This window comes from Cricetulus griseus, chromosome 4 (assembly GCF_003668045.3).
Source record: "Cricetulus griseus strain 17A/GY chromosome 4, alternate assembly CriGri-PICRH-1.0, whole genome shotgun sequence".
Lineage (NCBI taxonomy): Eukaryota > Metazoa > Chordata > Mammalia > Rodentia > Cricetidae > Cricetulus > Cricetulus griseus.
The window spans coordinates 72,033,227-72,053,374 of NC_048597.1; the positions used below are offsets into that span (position 1 = coordinate 72,033,227).

A 20,148-nucleotide genomic window follows, 5' to 3' on the forward strand; every position below is an offset into this window, starting at 1 on the left:
CCTGGTGTGGGAGTAGCATGTGGACACCTGCAGAAAATACATTGGGCATTGTTTGGTCTCACCAGGCCACTGAAATCGAGCGCCTCATCACTTGGTACAACCCGCTGTCAGCCCCAGAACTAGAGCTGGACCAGGCAGGAGAGAGCAGTGTGGCCAATTGGAGGTCCAAGTACATCAGCCTGAGTGAGAAGCAATGGAAGGACAATGTGAACCTTGCCTGGAGCATCTCCCCCTACCTCGCTGTGCAGCTGCCAGCCAGGTAGGCCTCTTAGTCACCCCAGCTTCACCAGAGGTCCAAGGCAGTAACCTGCCTACCATGAAAGATAATGTGGCTCCTGTCCAGAACACGCAGGATTCTCATCTAGTCTTTACAGAGGTTGTACAGTGACCCTTGTAATCTTGTCTGCTCCTACCTGGGTGCCATAACACCCAGATCCAAGGAAAGTAATATCTGGATGAATTCAGAGCACAAGTATGACTAGGGGCTGCGCTCAGTGGTAGAACTCCGAGCTAATTTGGATTTGAATAATGCCATCTTTGAGCTCAAGCTGAGAGTTAGACACTCTTGCTGTGGCTGTTTGCCTAGTGTACCATCAGCTCTCTCAAGGCGAGAATCTCAGACAGAAATAAAACCTTTAGACTGAACAGTAGGTGAGATGAGCTGCAGAGGCCCCATGGCCTTCATGGTCCCTTGGCCTTCTTCCCTACAGCCAGGGATAGATGTTTATGATGGGAGCCAAGCTTGGCACTTTCCTGTTTCATCTATCTGGCCATCAGGCCCAGACAACACACTGGTTCTAAGTCCTTCCAAATCAGAGTGTTCATGGGGACTGCCCCTTGCCTTACCTGTCAGTGACACCTACAGGCTTATGTCTGCCCTCTCACTACCAGGTAGGGGCCTTAAGGGCGTAGACTGTGAGGTGAGATACTGAATCAGAGAGAGTGCAGAAGGCTAGGCAGAGTAGTGAGAAGGATGGATGGCTATATACGGTAGGGTAGTTCTGAAGAAAGGTCTGCCGTCCCCACATAGCAATCTAGTAATGCTGCAAGTTTTCTTTTTTTTTCCTTCCCTTTTGTTTTTGGTTTGTTTTTGGTTTTTTGTTTTGTTTTGTTTTGGTTTTTTGTTTTTTTTTTTTGCTTTGGAGGAATTTTTTTTAGTCTCTCTCTCTCTCTCTCTCTCTCTCTCTCTCTCTCTCTCTCTCTCTCTCTCCCCCCCCCCCGTGTGTGTGTGTGTGTGTGTGTGTGTGTGTGTGTGTATAGATTGGGAGCCAACTTGCTAGAGTTGGTTCTCTTTCTACCATGTGGGACTAGGAAGGGAACTTAGGTTATCAAGGTTGGCATCAACCTTTGTCCACTAAGCCATCTTACATAGAAAATGTAACCAGGGTTGCCTCAAATTGTGGCATTCATCTTGTCACCTCTTTGTGAATGCTGTAATGATGTAAGTTTTCAAAGGGTCCTTTTCAGACTTTGTAATGTATTACTTACCTACAACATTTAATTATCTATTATGTAGTGTTGATCTAAATCCCTCCAGCTAAGTGTTTCTCTCTAGCTCTTCTGTGGCAGTGAAGGAATGTACCTGCAGGTGAGGCTACCCCACCCAAATTCTCTGTGCACTGTAGGTTCAAAAACACAGAAGCCATTGGAAATGAAGTGACCCGTCTCGTTCGGTTGGACCCAGGAGCTGTTAGTGATGTCCCTGAAGCCATCAAGGTAGTACAGCCCACACACACCAGCTCAAGTTCAAACTACATCTAGAATGTCTTCCAGAAAGGCCTGGAAAGGGTTATATTGATCAGTGTCAGAGGACCCAGCCTCATATGGTTGAGCAGAACATCATGGCAGCAGGACCATGTGCAGGAGGCTGTTCACATCCTGGGATATGGACAGAGAGCAAGAGAATACAGGAAATGATCCAGGCAGAGTACAGCATCCAAACACATGGCTCCAGTGACTGATCTCCTCCACCAGGCCCTATGTACTTTTCACTACCTCAAAATAATACCATCATATTATGAATCCATCAAAAGATTAAGTTGGGCAGTGGTGGTGCATGCCTTTAGGCCCAGTGCTTGGGGGGCAGACGCAGGCGGATCTCTGTGAGTTCGAGGGAAGACTGGTCTACAGAACTAGTTCCAGGACAGCCAGGTCTACACACAGAGAAACCTTGTCTTGGGGAGGGGGCAGTTTATCTATTCATCTGTTCATCAGGTCAGAGACCTCAGGATCCAGTCCTCTGTGGACCTCACAGACAAACTGAATGGTGTATTTTATTAATCTAGACATTTCTCAAACCATTTCAGTTAGTATTAACTGTCACTCCATCACTGCTGGGCCTGGTCACCAGTACAGGTCTGTAATCCCCGATACTTGGGAGACTGAAGCAGAAGGATCAAAGTTCACGGCCTGCCTGGTCCACAGAGTGGAACTGTGTCTCAGGTAAAAGAAATAAAAAGTAGAGCTAGAGAATTGGCACAGTGGTTGAGCACTCTTCAGAGGGCCTGGGTTCAATTCCCAGCACCCACATGGCAGCTCACACCTGTCTGTGCCTCCTGTCCCAGGGGATCCAGCCCTGTTCTGTTCCATACAGGCAGTGCACACACACAGTGCAGACATACACTTAGGCAAACACTCATACACATAAAAATAAAATCTTGGCCAGGTGGTGATGGTGCATGACTTTAATCCCAGCACTTGGGAGGCAGAGGCAGGTACAGTATGAGACCAGCCTGGTTTACAGAGTGAGTTACAGGGAAACCAGGGCTACACAGAGGAACCCTGTCGCAAAAAAAAACAAAAATAGGGGCTGGAGAGATGGCTCCGAGGTTAAGAGAACCAACTGCTCTTCCAAAGGTCAATTCCCAGCAACCACATGTTGGCTCACAACCACCCGTAATGAGATATGGTTCCCTCTTCTGGTGTGCAGATATACATGGAAGCAGAATGTTGTATACATAATAAATAAATAGAATCTTTAAAAAATAAAATAAATAGAATCTGAAAACTAAGTGTTAAGTTAAAGATGACTGCAGGTAAAGTGGTAAAGCAGTGGAGCTTCTGTGAGTCTTGGATTCAATCTCTGCACTACCAGATAAAACGATATCGATGCTGGGTGTGGTGATACACTCCTTTTTTAATACCAGCAGTCATAAGGCAGAGGCAAGTAGCCTGGGCTGTGGAGTGAGACTCTGTCTCTGAAACAAAATTATTATTCTATCACACCAGACAGAAAGTTACTGGGTAACCTCAGTGGTAGAATTGTCTTAACTCCCTGCATTTTCTGCTCCAAGCATATAATAAGTATTGTGTTTATGAAAGAAAATATTTCATCTGTTTAAATTCTGTTTATAGATGGGTTTTCATATGTCTCACACTAACCTCAGGTTCACTTTATAGCTAAAGCTGTCCTTGAATTTCTGATCCTCCATTTTCCACCTGCCATGTGCTAAGATTACAGGTGTGTACAACCACAACTGGCTTTATGCAGTGCTGAGGACCAGTGTGTACTAGCCAGGAACACACACTACCCATTGAGCTACATTCCCAGCCCCTCAACTTGGATTTCTTACAATTATGCTACTTCATGTAGCATGTCAGAAACATCAATCATTTTATCTATCATAAATGGTTTTTTTACTGTCACTTTTTTTTTCTTTTTTTGGCCTAGAGCTTGCTATGTATGTAGACCAGGCTGGCCTCAAACTCACAGAGATCTACTTACCTTTACCTCTTGCATGCTAGGATTGAAGACGTGCATTACCACACCCAGCCTATTTCCCTTTGCTATGGCCACTCTTGAGTAGGCCATGACTGAAAGGACTGTTTCCCGACTTTTTCCCCAGTTCCTTGTCACCTGGCACACCATCGATGCTGACGCTCCGGAGCTCAGCCATGTTCTATGTTGGGCACCCACGGACCCACCCACAGGCCTCTCCTACTTCTCCAGCATGTACCCACCACACCCTCTCACTGCACAGTATGGAGTGAAAGTCCTGCGGTCCTTCCCTCCGGTGAGTTAGAGCCCTGCAGAGCCAGCCTAGGGTGGAGCTGTCTCTGTGTGGCTAAGTGGGTAGATGTAAGACAGTGCAGCCTGGGATGCAACCAACTGTGTGGGTTCATCTAGAGTATGTCTTTCTTACTAACTCCAATAGTTGCAGAAGATTAATTTGGGCTATGGTGGCACACGCCTTTAAAATCAACACCAGGGAAGCAGAAGCAGGTGGATATCTGGGTTCTAGGTCAGCTAGGGCTACACAGTGAGACCTTTCTCAAAAATAAAGAAAGAATTTAGTTGCAATTCATGTGTTTTCTAGGGTTTTTTAAAGATTTTATTTATTTACTATGTATACAACATTCTGCTTCCATGTATATCTGCACATCAGAAGAAGGCACCAGATCTCATAATGGATGGTTGTGAGCCACCATGTGGTTGCTGGGAATTGAACTCAGGACCTCTGGAAGAGCAGTCAGTGCTCCTAACATCTGAGCCATCTCTCCAGCCCCCATGTATTTTCTAGTTTTTAGCTTTGTTTAAGCTTTAATTGGATCTTTTGATTAAAGAGAAAGTTTACTTGAGTGTGGTCCCTGCCATGAAAGGTAAGCAGTGTACCCATGCCTCTTACCCCAGCAGCAAACTCCTGGAAATTCTATGTGGCAGCCATGATGGAGGGTCTATAGCAGGGGAAGGTCTGTAGAATGTTCTAGAGCTCTGCTTGCTATAGCTTCATCACCAGAAAGTCTGTAGTAACTTTCAGCCCATTTATCTGGGGCAGGCTCCTCTCCTTATAGGTGAGGTCCTATCCTGCATGTTTGTTTTCACCAAACAATGTGTTACAAAGCCTTGGCTATGTTTCTTGTTATCCTCTGCACCTTCCCCAGTTCTCCAGCAGGAGGCAGCATCCCATGTGCACATCCAGCGCTTATTACTGTTTTAACTGTTAACTCTGAAGTCACAGTCCTTCCTCCTTCTACAGGATGCCATTCTGTTCTACATCCCCCAGATTGTGCAGGCCCTCAGATATGACAAGGTACGTATTGGCACAGCCTTCCTTCCACTTCCTCTGAGAGCTGTGCATATTGCTGCCCTTAGCCACTAGTCCCCAGCTCAAACTGGTTTCCTCTATGATCCCTCGGGAACAGGACTGTGCAGTCATAACTGAGCCCTTTGCTCTTACTGCCTCATCCTCTGCAGAGAGGGCAGGATCTGCTACGTTGTAGAGCCACGCTCTGTAGAGGGGGCGGGATTTGCTACATTGTAGAGCCAAGCTCTCCAGAGGGGACGGGATCTGCTACGTTGTCGAGCCAAACTCTGCAGAGGGTGCGGGATCTGCTACATTGTAGAGCCAAGCTCTGCAGAGGGTGCGGGATCTGCTACATTGTAGAGCCAAGCTCTGCAGAGGGGACGGGTTCTACTACATTGTTCAGCCAAGCTCTGCAGAGAGGGCGGGATCTGCTACATTGTCTAGCTGTTTCCTATGGGTGGGCAGCCTGTTCTAGGATTTTTGTTGGATCAGGTCTCAGCAAATCACATGACATCCCTGAGCCTGGCTGTTGTCATAGGAAAGTGATGAGGCTTAGGTAATAAAGGATGTGTTCTAATCATGCTGCACATAAAAGTGGCAACAACCAGGTGGCTTAAACAAGACATTTGTTTTCATGTAAATTTGAAGGTCAGATGGCACTCAGGATAAAAGTGCATGCCACAGAAACCTGACCATGGAACCCAGTCCTTGATGCCATGGTGGGAAAAGAGGGCCATTTGTAGAGTTGTCTTCTGATCTCCACATGTGCACTGTGGCACTCAGGCACTCACACAAACACAAAATAGTAAATGAAATTTTTAAAAAACCAAATACATTTTACCAGCTGTGGTGGCACACACCTTTAATCCCGGAATTCAGGAGACAGAGGGAGGCAGATCTCTGAGTTCGAAGCCAGCCTGGTCTACAAAGTGAGTTCCAGGATAGCCAGTGCTACACAGAGAAACCCTGTCTTGAAAACCAAAAAATTAAAAATAAAATTCTGGATTAATTTATTCAAAGGTTACCAATGAGTTTTAAATATCATTTTAAACTTGTGGATTTGAATTAGGGAGTGGTGGCACACACCTTTAGTCCCAGAACTCGGGAGGCAGAGGCAGGCAGATCTCTTGAGTTTGAGACCAGCCTGGTCTACAGAGTGAATTAGAAACAAAAAAGAAACTTATGAATTTGGACAACCAAGTTTGTTCTGTTGCATTTTTGTTTTTGTTTACTGATACAAGGTGTTATATAACCCAGACTGGGTTGTGAGTCAAGGCTTGCCTTAAACTCCTAGATCAGCTGTTCTTAACCTATAGGTAGAGAACCCTTTAGGGGTTAAATGATCCTTTCACAGGGGTCACCTAAGACCATCAGAAAACACAGATATTTACATTATGATTCATAACCATAGCAAAATTACAGTTGTGAGTAGCAATGGAATAATTTTAAGGTTGGGGTCAGCACAACATGAAGAACTGTGTTAAAGGTTCAGAGCATCCGGAAGCTTGAGAACCATGGGTTTAGAGGCCCTTATTTCCACCTCCACAGCTGAAATTCATGCTGAGCCTGGCCTGGTAGTCCACACCTATTGTCCCAGCACTTGGGAGACAGAGGCAGGTGAATCTCTAAGTTGGAGGCCAGCCTGGTCTACAGAGACAGTTCTAGAACAGCCAGGCTGAGCTGCATAGTGAGAACCTGGCTCTCCACTTTCCTGTTTCCTCTACCTGGCCATCAGGCCCAGGACAACACACTGGTTCCAAGTCCTTCCAAATTAGAGTGTTCATGGGGACTGTCCCTTGCCTTACCTGGGTCAGTGACACCTGCAGGCTTATGTCTGTCCTCTCACCACAAGGTGAGCTGCTGAACCAGAGAGAGGCCAGGGCAGAAGGCTAGGCAGAGTAGCGAGAAGGATGGATAGCTATATATGGTAGGGTAGTTCTGAAGAAAGGTCTGCCATCCCCTCATAGCAATACCATTATTCCTCTCTTTTCTTTTTTTAGTTTGGGAGATTTTTTTTTTAAGATTCTGTGTGTGTGTGTGTGTGTGTGTGTGTGTGTGTGTGTGTGTGTGTGTGTGTCTGTGTACATGTCTGTTAAGTGTGTGTTTGTACCTGGGATTGTAGTCAGGTCATCCATCAGGTTTGGCAACAAACGCCTTTACCTGCTAAGCCATCTCTCCATCCCCTTCCATCTGTTGGTGTTTTGTTTCTTTGTTTCTTTGTTTGTTTTTATCAGCTCTCACTCTGCAGCCCAGGGTGGCCTCAAATGTGCCTTACAAGTGCTGAGGTTACAGATGTGAGCTATTACCGCTATTTCAGCTTACTTTTTTCAAGTTTTTTTTTTAAGATTTTATTTATTTATTATGTATACAACATTCTGCTTCCATGTATATCTGCACACCAGAAGAGGGCACCAGATCTCATAACAGATGGTTGTGAGCCACCATGTGGTTGCTGGGAATTGAACTCAGGACCTCTGGAAGAGCAGTTGGTGCTCTTAACCTCTGAGCCATCTCTCCAGCCCCCTCAAGTTTTATTTTTATTATTGTTCTTTTCAATCATGTGTATGTATGTGTTCAGGTACTTGTGGAGTACATAGATTTTAGATCCCCTAGACCTGGAGTTGCAGGCAGTTGTGAGCAGCCTGGTGTGATTCTAAGAGCTGTACTCCAGTCCTTTCCAAGTGCACAAATGTTCTTATCTGATGAACCATCTCTCCAGTTCCAGATCACTCTTAACCTAAGACACAGTCATTAAAGCTAGAATTACTAGGAACATGGAGGTGACTTAGTAAAACAAGGATCTGAATTCAAATCCTGGCATCCATGTAGACCTAGAGCTGGGATGCAGAAGTGAGAGGCTCCCTGAGACCAGCCAGCTGGTCTAGCCAAATCGGCAAGCTTCCAGTTTGGTAAGAGACCATTATTTGCAACATTAAGGTGGAAAGTGATGGAGAAGGACCCCAGTGTTGACCTTTGACCTCCCCATACAACCACATGCATGCATACATGCCCATGCATACACATACCAAAGAGAGAGAAGGAACAAAACAAAAGAACAGGAGCTACCAGATAATGGTAGGAAAACTGAGATGGAAAAAGAGAAGCGGTCCGTAAGATGGTAACCATCAATGTGCTGGCGCCATGCTCCTCTGGACACCCTCAGAGCTTCCTGGATCCTGTCACTGTACAGTGACATTCTGTACAACCTTACAAACCAGTCATGGTTCTTAAATACCAAGGGGACCACACAGGACACCAGGCCTGCATTGTGGACTTCATGCCCTGAGCCCTAGCCATGTAGGGCCAGGCCAGTGCTACACTGCGCACTGACCCTGACAGGTACATCCACATTGCTGGGAACCACACAGCCAGGACATGGGGTTACCTCTTATCCTAGGTTAGGAAGACTTTCTTCCAGGTGTAAAGGCTGACTGTGGCCTCACCCTCCTACAGATGGGCTATGTGCGTGAGTACATTCTCTGGGCGGCAGCCAAGTCCCAGCTTCTGGCACACCAGTTTATCTGGAATATGAAAACTAACATCTACCTCGATGAAGAAGGGCACCAGAAAGACCGTGAGTACTTTGGCCTCTCAGGCCTCTCCCCATCGCCATCCCCTTTAGAGCCTACACAGGGCTTCTGCTTTCTCAGAGGCCCTCTGTGTGTGTGCTACCCCAGACTGGAGACTCCCCATGTCCTGTCATTTCATGGCATTTGCAGCTGCCTGTCCTGTCAGAGTCTGTGTCTAGCACAGCCTGGAACTCAGGGGCAGCAGTTCTCAAACAGAGTAACCCGTAAGCTGTTCACACTTACGGGTTACTTTGTCTTTGGTTTACTTGCTCACTTGCTTATCTGTGACAGGGCTTTGCTGTGTACCCTAGAACTTACTCTGGTTCCCGGGCCTCTATTCCCATACCTGGCTAAGGAGATAAAGGCACTTGCCATGAGACCTGCACAATGAGTTTAATTCCTGGAACACAAATGGTGGAAGGAGAGAACAGACTCCTGCAAGTTGTCCTCTGGCCCCCACATGTGTGACATAGTGTGTGTACATCCACACACAAAAATAAATAAATAAAAAGTAAAGAGCTGGACATGGTGGCACACCTTTTAATTGCAACATTTGGGAGACAGGCAGGTGAATCTCAGTGAGTTCACGGCCAGCCTGGTCTAAGAAGCAAGTTCAGACCAGGTAAGGCTACACAAAGACCTGTCTCAAAACGAAATGTTCTATATCCCCCACTTACACCACCATAGGAACCTGAGCATCATCAACCAGCATTGCCCCCTCTCATTGGACCATAATTTGATTATTGTTGTCCACTGTAATTTCAAATATCTTTATAGTTAGGCTGGGCAGTGGTGGTGTACGCCTTTAATCCCAGCACTCAGGAGCAGAGGCAGGCAGATCTCTGTGAGTTCGAGGCCAGCCTGGTCTACAAGAGCTAGTTCCAGGACAGGCTCCAAAGCTACACAGAGAAACCCTGTCACGAGAGAAAAAGAAAAAAAAAAAGCTGGGTGTGGTAACACATGCCAACATTTGGGGGGCAGAAGCAGGAAGATCTAGCCTCAACTACATGAAACCCTGCCTTTTAAGGCCCTTCTGTAGTTGGGATGCATCAAAGTTGATAGAATGTCTGCCTAGCATGCACAAAGCCTTAGGTTCGATGCTCAATCCCACCTATGCCAGATGTGGTGGTGCACACCTGTAATGCCGGTGCTTAGGCACATCTTCAAGGTCAGCTGGGGATTCCTGCAACCCTAACTCCAAGAAGCCAGGTGTGCATGTGCCCATGATCCTCCCATTTGGGAGTTGGAAGTGGAATAACGGAAGTTTCAAGCTTCTCCATGCTGTGTAGCATGTAGTCCAGTCTGGACTCCATGAGACCATAGTTGTTGTTGCTGTTTTTTTAAAAGGAAAGAAAAATATAAATTAAAAAAGTAAAATAGGAAACCATGAAGCCAGACATGGGGCCATGTACATGTAATCACAGCATTCTCACTCAGGAGGCAGAAGCAGGAAGACCAAACTCCAACCTCAGCTCCACCCTAGGAAAATGAGACCCTGTCTCAAATACATCAATAGATAATCAATCCATCTAGATGACCCAGTGGGTAAAGCCATTAAACCTGACATATATTTCATTCCCAGGTGGAAGGAGAAAGCCAGCTCCTCCAAACTGTCCTCTGACCTCCACACAGTGCCATGGCCTGTGTGCACCCCTATATGTGTAATGACACCAGGAGTGGCACAGGGATTTGCATTCCCTGAGCTAGGAATGCTGAGATACACAGGTCCTCAGGGCTGCTAGCCAGCCCAGATTCTTCACCACACCTTAAGAAACCAAAATGGACAAGGCTGAGGTTGACCTGTGGCCTCCATGTACACACATACACAGCCCACATACAAAGGAACATCTCTCAGACAGCCAGGTGCTTCTGGGAACCGTGGGGTCTTCACATGTGCCAGCCCTGAGTACACATTCTGTTTGCTCACACACAATGGTGAAAAGGCATGTTTTCAGAGTAGAATTAATAAAGCTGGAACCAGATGTGGTGCATGCCTGTAATGCCAGCACCCGGTGCTAGGACAAGAGACTCATAACTTCCTGAGCAGCTTGAGCACTGTAGCTAGACCCTGTCTAAAAACAAAAGCAAGTAATTCAGGCTGGGCAAGTGTCCTAGTTGGTGCAATGCTTGCTCAGAGTGCATAAAGCCCATAGTTAAATCTCCAGCACCAAGTTAAGAGTAGAGGCACTCATGTAAACAGCGCTTGAGAAGTAGAGGCACAAGGGTCGCAAGTTCAGGGCCACCCTGGGCTACTTTTGTCCCTATTTCAAAACAAACAATTATATTGCTTCACCTGGGACTTAGGTAACTGGTCATATAGGCCCTGCTTGGAACTTTGCCCAGGGTCTAGCAATTTTACCCACCAGCATGGCCAATGTCACCAGAGAGGGCAAACAATGGCGTGTTATGGGCTTCATCAGACTGGCAGAGTGCATTCCACATGCAGGCAGGGTCCTGGGAGACCTCTAGCTGATTGTGTAGCAAACATCTTTAGGATTTAAGGGCTTTTTGTTGGGTTGGTTTGGTATGGTTTTTCAAGACAGGGTTTCTCTGTCCTGGAACTCACTTTGTAGACCAGGCTAGCCTCAAAATTAGAGGTCCACCTGAGTGTTGGCTGGTATGGGCCACCACTGCTTACCGGAGCATTTTCTTTTAAGGGTCTCTGTGGCAGCCCATAAAACTCACCATTTTTGTCTCCTCAGCTGACATTGGTGACCTTCTGGAGCAGTTAGTAGAAGAGATCACAGGGTCCCTATCAGGTCCAGCTAAAGATTTCTATCAACGGGAATTTGATTTCTTTAACAAGATCACCAACGTGTCAGCCATCATCAAGTAAGTGGCTGCCCTGAGAGACAGATGTCTTGTCTTCATCCCCCCAGTTCCCATCTGTGGTAGCCTGGGCTCTTCTGCACTCTTGTGGCTTTTGGGGTATGGCCTATTAGCATGGGACAAGGCAGAGCATCGTTGGCATTTGACATTTGCCCAAGGTGACCTGGGCACAGCTCTTCCCAGCTTCTTCCAGTCCCTAACCTGCCCTCAGTATACATGCAGGCTGCTCCTGCCGCCTTCACTGAGGGTCCTCACCATGTTTCCAGGGGCTCTGATCACACACAAAGGTAGGGAAGTATGTCCCATAGCCCCCTGCAAGGCCCCAGTGACCTAAAACTCCTCTCCAGAGAATAAGAGGGGGTTGAGACAGGGTCTCTCTATAGTCCTGACTGTCCTAGAACTTGCCATGTAGACCAGGCTGGCCTCAAATTCAGAGATCTGCCTCCTGGGTGCTGGAACTACAGGCATGTACCACCATGCCGGTCCTCACTGGGGAGTTGAAGGTGAGGCCCTGTCCTTAGCATCTGAGCCTTTGGGGAACACTCCCAGATTCAACTCAGACATCATGACATGACAACAAAGGTGCAGTTAACCTTGGCTTCACCTTAGCTGAGCCAGGTCGAAGGGGCTTACCAGTGAAGGTCATACAGTAAGTTATAGAAATAACCTTTACCCAGAACTGGGTCAGGCCCCACAGTCCCTGTTCTCTCAGTACCTCAACAGCATCTCACACACCATCAAATGTGCAGGCAGAGGTATCAAGAAATAGCTCCATGCCGGGTGTTGGTGGTGCACGCCTTTAATCCCAGCACTCAGGAGGCAGAGGCAGGTGGATCTCTGTGAGTTCGAGGCCAGCCTGGTCTCCAGAGCGAGTGCTAGGATAGGCTCCAAAGCTACACAGAGAAACCCTGTCTCAAAAAACCAAAAAAAAAAAAAAAAAAAAAAAAAAGAAATAGCTCCACTTCTGCCCCTACCACCTTCTGGGGCCATCTGGCTTCTCTGAGGAATGTGTCACTTTGAGTGGTTTCCTGAGTTCTCTGTCCCTGGAAGCCAGTTTCTACAGGACAGAGCAGAGCCTTGTGTGCTAGACAGATTTGGTAGCCCAAGCTGACCTCAGACTCACTAGGTAACAGAAGATGCTGTAAGCTCCGGAGCCTTAGCCCCACATCTGAGAGCTGCCGTTACAGCTCTGCGCCACTGTGCATCTCTATCTTGTTTCTCAGGCCCTTCCCTAAAGGTGATGAAAGAAAGAAGGCGTGTCTGTCAGCTCTGTCTGAAGTGAAGGTGCAGCCTGGTAAGCCAGCAGCCTCGGGGCAAGAGGGAGCTGCTGTCCTGGTGTGTGTGTGTGGTGGTGTGTGGTCCCCCCCACACACACACCCTTCCGTGCAGCTGGTGTGGAAACAGGGCTTCATCAGCCACATCACACACTTAGGGCCTCCAGCATCCCACACCTGAGGGATGAACTTCCTTTTGTCTGCTTACTGGACATACTTATTGTCTCAGTCAGGGTTTCTATTGCTGTGAAGAGACACCATGACCACAGCAACTCTTAGAAAGAAAACATGGAATTAGGTCTGTAATTACAGTTCAGAGGTTTTTGTCCTTACAGTGGGAAGCATGGTGGCATGCAGGCAGACATGGTGCTGGAGAGGTGGCTGAGAGTTCTACATATTGATCCACGGGCAGCAGGAAGAAAACTATCAGCCACTAGGCCTGGCTTGAGCTGAGACCTCAAATCCCATCCCACAGTGACACACTTCCTCCTAACAGTGCCATTATGACCAAGCATTCACACACTTGAGTCTCTGGGACTCATTCCTATTCAGACCACCACATGAGAAATGGGAGCAACTAACCATGCACGGAACACAAAGATGGAGGAGTGTATTGAGAGCAGACCAGTGCAGCCAGGTTGGGAGTCTCCATTGAGAGTGTAGCAAACCCAAAACTTGCCCAGGCAGCAGCAGGGTAGTTGCCACAAAGCTAAGGTCTAGCACACCCGGCAGGCTGGGGTTCTTTTGCTGGCTGTCTGGATGGGTCATGAAGGGTCTGAGTCAGGAAGGACAGACCCACAGTGAGGACAGAATGAGTCTGCCTGGGAAGCCTGTGGTGAGGACTGCTGTGGCTCCCTGTGGTGACATGTAGCTCCCTTTTGTACCTGCCCAGGCTGCTACTTGCCCAGCAACCCTGAAGCAATCGTGCTAGACATTGACTACAAGTCAGGGACACCAATGCAGAGGTGAGTGCCTGTCCCACACTCTTGTGCCTCACTCGGGAGTCTTCTAGCTGTCTCATGTGCTACATTCTCTTTTCAGTGCCGCAAAAGCGCCGTATCTAGCCAAGTTTAAGGTGAAGCGATGTGGAGTGAGCGAACTTGAAAAAGAAGGTCAGTCAGGAGCTCCTTGCAGTATAGATGTCTCTCCTCACTAGTGCTGGTTTACTACGAGCAACCTGTAAAAGATGTTTGCCATGCATCTGCCTGCGGGCACACCCTCCCTCTGCTCTGCAGTAGCCCTTGCTCACCCTAGAATCTGTCACCCGAGTCACTGGGACCCGCCTCACTGAGCCTTTGTGGGGCACACTGGTTATGTCAGGCTCTGTACAGAGGAGCGTAGTCTGAGTGGCACACAGACAAGCGTGCAGTCTCACAGATCTGGAAGCTGACATCACTAGGCATGCTCCAGTGAGGGGAGAGTCAGGCTGTGGTCACGCAGGAATCAAGTTTTGGCCTGGGTGTTCTCTGGCTCTTCCCTCCTGTGACTGTAGGTGATACTACTTAGTATCACTCCATCTCTGCCTGTCTGGAGTGGCCTTGTGTGGCCTTACAAATCTCTTTTAAAGGGGCACTTGGAGAGATGGCTCTTCCAGAGGTCCTGAATTCAATTCCCAGCAACCACATGGTGGCTCACAACCATCTGTTATGAGATCTGGTGCCCTCTACTGGTGGGCAGACATACATAGAAGCAGAATGTTGTATACATAATTAAAAAAAAAAAAGCACTTGTCATCTAGTATGACTATTTTTTTTTTTTTTTTTTTTTTGGTTTTTCGAGACAGGGTTTCTCTGTGTAGCTTTGGAGCCTATCCTGGCACTCACTCTGGAGACCAGGCTGACCTCGAACTCACAGTGATCCACCTGCCTCTGCCTCCTGAGTGCTGGATTAAAGGCATGCGCCACCAACGCCCAGCCTAGTATGACTCTTTTAACATGATTGCATCTTCAAATACCTAATTCCAAATAAGATCACAGTTGTGGTTGGGGACACAGACCTATGTAGAGATATCCTCAGTGGCCTGGCTCTGTTTCGTCTTGGCTCCCCAGGGGGCTCTGTTTCATACAAATTGTAAATTTGGGTGTTCCTGGCCCTGTGATTTCTGCTGATAACCCATGATGTTTCTTGGAACCTCTGAATGCTTTGCAGAGGTGATCTCAAGATCCCCATTCTTTCTCAGACCCTGAGGCTAACAGACAGTACCCCTCCCCCACCCCAGGTCTGCAGTGCCGCTCCGATGCTGAGGACGAGTGTCGAGGGCAGGAGGCTGATGGCAAGAAGATCTGCTGGCAAGCAGCCATCTTCAAAGTGGGGGATGACTGCCGACAGGTGACAGAGCTGGCCTTACTTAGGCTGGCAGGGCAAGGCACTATCCCCTAGTAACAACAAAGAAGAGCCCCTCACAATTAGAACAAACCCAGAAACCCCTCCTTCCAGCCCCACTCACATCCTCTGGGCAATCCCGTGACAGCCCAGCCTGGGTGGGCCATGAGGCCAGACCTTTGGACTCTCATTTGGCCACAGCCTGCCTGTCTTTACTGAGTGAACCTCGAGGGCTGCTAGTTTCCAAGTGGTCCAGAGGCTGAAGGGAGGACCCTGACTGTATCCTGTGCCTTCTCTGGTCCAGGACATGTTAGCCCTGCAGATCATCGACCTCTTCAAGAACATCTTCCAGCTGGTTGGCCTGGACCTCTTCGTTTTTCCCTACCGGGTGGTGGCTACTGCCCCTGGGGTGAGTTCCTAGAGCATGATAGGCAGAGGGATCATCACATTACTATGCCACCTAACTGTCCTTCCTTCCCTTCCTAGTGTGGAGTGATTGAGTGCATACCGGACTGCACCTCCCGAGACCAGCTGGGCCGCCAAACTGACTTTGGCATGTATGACTACTTCACACGCCAGTATGGGGATGAGTCTACCCTGGCCTTTCAGCAGGTAGCTGGCCCCAGGGCCTCCCCTCATTACCTTCTGTCTTCCTCTATTAGGAGCTAAATCAGTCCCCCATAGCTTTCTCTTAGTGTTACAGAAGCCTAGAACCCCAGGATGCAGAAAGTGCTGTTGTCTGCACACCACACAGCCGCACTCACTGCTGTGAGCTGGCTCTGCCTTCCTCTAAGCTGGGGCACAGAGCCAGGGTGAGACCACAGCCCTCTCCACACAGGCACGCTACAACTTTATCCGAAGCATGGCCGCCTACAGCCTCCTGCTGTTCCTGCTGCAGATCAAGGACAGGCACAATGGCAACATCATGCTGGACAAGAAGGGCCACATCATCCACATCGGTCAGCCAGGCTGTGCCACCCTACTCTCCCTTTTCCCACAGTGGAGCGCAAGCGTATGCACCCAAAGCCAGTGGCTATGCTACTGCAGAAATAGCCAGCCGAGCCCTAGGGAGCTGGGAATTAGAATGGCAGGCAGCTCAGACTTGGTAGACAGGAAAGCTGGTGGAATGTCTCTGCTCTAGCCTGATACAAGCCTGCTTCCTCCCCCGCTTCTGGCCCATGTGTGCCTGAGTCCTCCTCTGCTGGAAATACCCCACCCTGGTCTCGCTCCTGCCCCAGTTACAGGCAGCTTTTTGGAATTTTGCAGACTTTGGCTTCATGTTTGAGAGCTCACCGGGTGGTAACCTTGGCTGGGAACCAGACATCAAGCTGACAGATGAGATGGTGATGATTATGGGGGGCAAGATGGAAGCCACACCCTTCAAATGGTTCATGGAGATGTGTGTCCGAGGTTATCTGGCTGTGCGGTGAGCCCATGGGCAATGTGGAAGGGATATCAAGGTGTGAAAGAACAGTCATGCCCCCTGGAGGGAAACAGGCTCAATGGCACTGAAAAGGGACCCCCTCCCTTCCCCTACACACACACACACACACACACACACACACACATACACACACACACACACACACACACACACACCTGCCATTCACAGCAGGCAGCCGACAGACATCTGTAACTCCAGCTCCAAGGTGCATTGCCCATTCTTGCCTCTTGCGGCACCTGCACACACACATCCACTCAAACACATGCGCACACACACACACCACAGATAATCTGTTCTTTCAAGACAGGATCTCACTATATAGTTCTGACTATGTAGATCAGGCAAGCCCTCTCTTTAATAAGGCTAGACTCACAACCAAAATGACTTTTGTTTTTCAAGACAGGGTTTCTCTGTGCAACAGCACTGGCTGTCCTAGAACTTACTTTGTAGACCAGGCCGATCTAGAACTTGGGAGGCCAGCCTCTGCCTCCTGAGTGCTGGAACTAAAGGCCATTGGTAAATCTTTAAAAAGGGAAGGGCCTTACCCTCTAGCCACCTATTCCACCTTTGTAGGCAACTTCCCACTCTGAACCACCAGCCACACCCTGCAGTCTCCCACAGGGACCTCGTCATTTACCAGCACCCTTCAGCCTTGAGCTACCCCTCTGGACTTCTTGCCCACCCTTTCACCATAGCCCTAGCACCTCCAAAGCTACATGATAGCGACTGGCATCAGCCAGATGTTCCATGGAGTATCACTTTGCCACATCCCACATGCTACTGTCGTTACCACACAGAGCATCCTTGAAACCATAGCTGAACGCCTGGCCTGCTGGGGATAAAGCTGAGCCTGCATGAGCCTGGCTCAGGGAAGCAAGCAGATTGTATGGGAAAGTGGCAGCTGGATGACAGGACTGTGAGCCAGGTCCCTGCTCAAGCTGGCTTTGTTCCCCACCCTTGCTGTCTCCACAGACCCTATATGGATGCAGTCGTCTCCCTAGTTACACTCATGTTGGACACGGGCCTGCCCTGTTTCCGAGGCCAGACCATCAAGCTTTTGAAGTAGGTGCCACTTGGGGAAGGGCTGTCCATCTGCTGAGCCCAGAAACCTTTTATGGATTCTTGGAACCCCAGAGCAGACAGGGTTCCTAGAATAGCAAGATGGCCTTGAGCTCCCCAAGTGACCTAGTAGTTGCTGGAAAGGGTCAGGGAACACATTAGGCCTCACCAGCAGAAGGGGGCCACAGCTGAGCAGATTCCCACAAATGCAGCCTTTCATCTCCCCAGACACAGGTTCAGCCCTAACATGACAGAGCGAGAGGCGGCAAATTTTATCATGAAGGTCATCCAGAGCTGTTTCCTCAGCAACAGGCAAGTCACCCAGCATTCCTGAGCCTTCCCCAGGGCAAGCAGGTGGGGAGGGCTCCCGAGATGAGGGCCTTCACTCTCTCACTTGGCCTTTCAGGAGCCGGACCTATGACATGATCCAGTACTACCAGAATGACATCCCCTACTAGGGGCAGGCAGCTCTGAAGCCTCTGGTGCCTGGAGCACCTCATACTGTTACTGCGCCTGGACATGGCACTGTGACAGGCACATGAAGCTTTGGTTCAGGAGCCTGACAAGCGTGTGGTGGTGCTGTATGCACAGGTGTGAGTGTTTGCACTGGACACATTCCCTACTTGTTCACCGTCTGACTACATAGGTACATGAAGTATTTTCTTGTATAAACATGGAAAAAAATAAAAATCCCAAAAATGTGCTGCATTTGTGTTGTTAGCTAGCCTTAATTCTGCCCTGTAGTTGAAGCTGCCCTTGAATTCCTGATCCTTCTAAGTCCCACTTAGCTTAAGGAATCTGATTTGGTTTTGGTACTAGGATCAAACCCACAGCCTATGCATGCTAGGCAAACACACTACCCTTAGCCATGGCCCCAGCCTGTGACCTCAGGATTAATGCCTCTTCCCAACAGGCATCCTCTCCAAGGGAAGACTTCTAGGCTGACCTTTGTCTCTGTATCTCTGTAGTTCAGTAGTTAAAGTTATTGCCTGGTATGCATAAGGCCCATCCCCGGGGAGCCCCCAAAATGAACATGTCAGTCAATAGGTGGGAATGGAAGCAGAGTAGGTGTGGAAATGAAACTGAGAAAGCAAACAAAATGAACCCAAGAGTAGCTGCCCAGATCTGTAAACCTGGTCTTGCTTTTGGTTTGGTTTGGTTTGGGTTTTGTTGTTTTTCAAGACAGGGTTTCTTTCTGTAGCCCTGGCTGTCCTGGAACTCACTGTGTAGATCAGGCTGGCCTGGAACTCAGAGATCTGCCTGCCTCTGCCTCCCCAATGCTGGGATTAAAGATGTGTGCCACCACCTTGCTGCTGGCTTTGGTTTTTGTAAGATTATGTTTATGTGTGAGTGTCTGCATGTAGTTTACGCACCATGACCATACCTGGTGCTTGGGGAGGGGGTCAGAAGAGGGCATCAGATCCCCTGGAACAAGAGTTACAGGATATTGTCAGATACTGGTGTGAATACTAGAAACCGAACTCAGGTCCTCTTTTTGTTTTGGTTTTTTGTTGTTGTTGTTGTTGTTGTTTTGAGACAGGGTTTTTCTGTGTAGCCTTGGAGCCTATCCTGGCACTCGCTCTGGAGACCAGGCTGGCCTCAAACTCACAGAGATCCACAGGTCCTCTTTTTAAAGATTTACTTATTTATTATGTATACAGTGTTCTGTCTGCATGTATGCCTGCAGGCCAAAAGAGGATACCAGATCTCATTACACGTGATTGTGAATCACCATGTGATTGCTGGGAACTGAACTCAGGTCCTCTGGAAGAGCAGCCAGTGCTCTTAACCTCTAAGCCATCTCTCCAGCCCATGGGTATTCTTCTTTTTTTTTTTTTAATTTTTATTTGCGTTGGATCCCCTGGAACTGGAGTTACAGACAGTTGTGAGCTGCCATGTAGGTGCTGGGAATTGAACCCTAGTCCTCTGGAAAAACAGCCAGTGTTCTTAACCATTGTACTACTCCAGCCCAAGTTCAGGGGTTTATTTGATGGAGCACCAGGTCCTCTTTAAGTGCAGCAAATGAGGGCTGGAGAGATGGCTAAGAAGTTAAGAGCACTGACTGCTCTTCCAGAGGTCCTGAATTCAGTTCTCAGGCCCACATGACAGCTCACAACCATCCGTAACTCCAAGATCTGATACCCTCACACATACATACATGCAGGCAGAACAGCAATGCACATAAAATAAAAATAATAATTTTTTTAAAAAGACCAGCAAATGCCCTTAACCATCTCTCCAGCCCCCAACTAGTTACCTGGGACAGTCTCCCATTGGCTGGAGCTCTGGCATGCCCCTAACTCTATCCCCTCACAGCACTGGAGTCACTGACACCCTCACCACATAGCATTTATTCATGGGTTCTTGGGATCAAACTCCGGTCCTTATGCTTGCAAGACAGCCATCACCCGTCCAGGGAGCTGGAGACTCCAGTGGGTAGAACTAATAGACTGCTGGATACCATTGACCTTAACCACAGCAGGTGCTTTCTCTGTGTTCGTCTTTATAGACCATTTTGTTAGGCCACTAAGCGAGTCGCTAATAAACTTACTAGAAAAGCTGCAATTGTTGTGGTTATAGCTCAGCATTCACAAATGGTTAGTTCAATCCCCAGAACAGAATAAACC

The 20,148-nt window shown here is 48.3% G+C and overlaps 1 protein-coding gene across 3 annotated transcripts in view; it reads left to right on the forward strand.

Annotated features, from left to right (window-relative positions):
* Pi4ka (phosphatidylinositol 4-kinase alpha) overlaps window positions 1–20,148 on the forward strand; it is a 137,422-nt gene that overhangs the window by 113,845 nt on the left and 3,429 nt on the right. For 2 of the 3 annotated variants that reach the window (XM_027413201.2, XM_027413200.2), the window contains exons 39-55: window positions 66–259; window positions 1,626–1,716; window positions 3,846–4,013; window positions 4,977–5,030; window positions 8,478–8,598; window positions 11,296–11,425; window positions 12,646–12,716; window positions 13,589–13,661; window positions 13,738–13,808; window positions 14,915–15,024; window positions 15,323–15,427; window positions 15,505–15,630; window positions 15,857–15,977; window positions 16,285–16,444; window positions 17,435–17,524; window positions 17,750–17,833; window positions 17,928–18,229. In XM_027413201.2, coding sequence (XP_027269002.1) covers window positions 66–259; window positions 1,626–1,716; window positions 3,846–4,013; window positions 4,977–5,030; window positions 8,478–8,598; window positions 11,296–11,425; window positions 12,646–12,716; window positions 13,589–13,661; window positions 13,738–13,808; window positions 14,915–15,024; window positions 15,323–15,427; window positions 15,505–15,630; window positions 15,857–15,977; window positions 16,285–16,444; window positions 17,435–17,524; window positions 17,750–17,833; window positions 17,928–17,979 — 1,821 coding nt within the window. In that variant the 3' untranslated portion in view covers window positions 17,980–18,229. Of the gene's footprint in view, window positions 1–65; window positions 260–1,625; window positions 1,717–3,845; window positions 4,014–4,976; window positions 5,031–8,477; window positions 8,599–11,295; window positions 11,426–12,645; window positions 12,717–13,588; window positions 13,662–13,737; window positions 13,809–14,914; window positions 15,025–15,322; window positions 15,428–15,504; window positions 15,631–15,856; window positions 15,978–16,284; window positions 16,445–17,434; window positions 17,525–17,749; window positions 17,834–17,927; window positions 18,230–20,148 lie in introns of those variants that run through there. The other variant, XR_004769993.1, reaches the window with a different exon arrangement.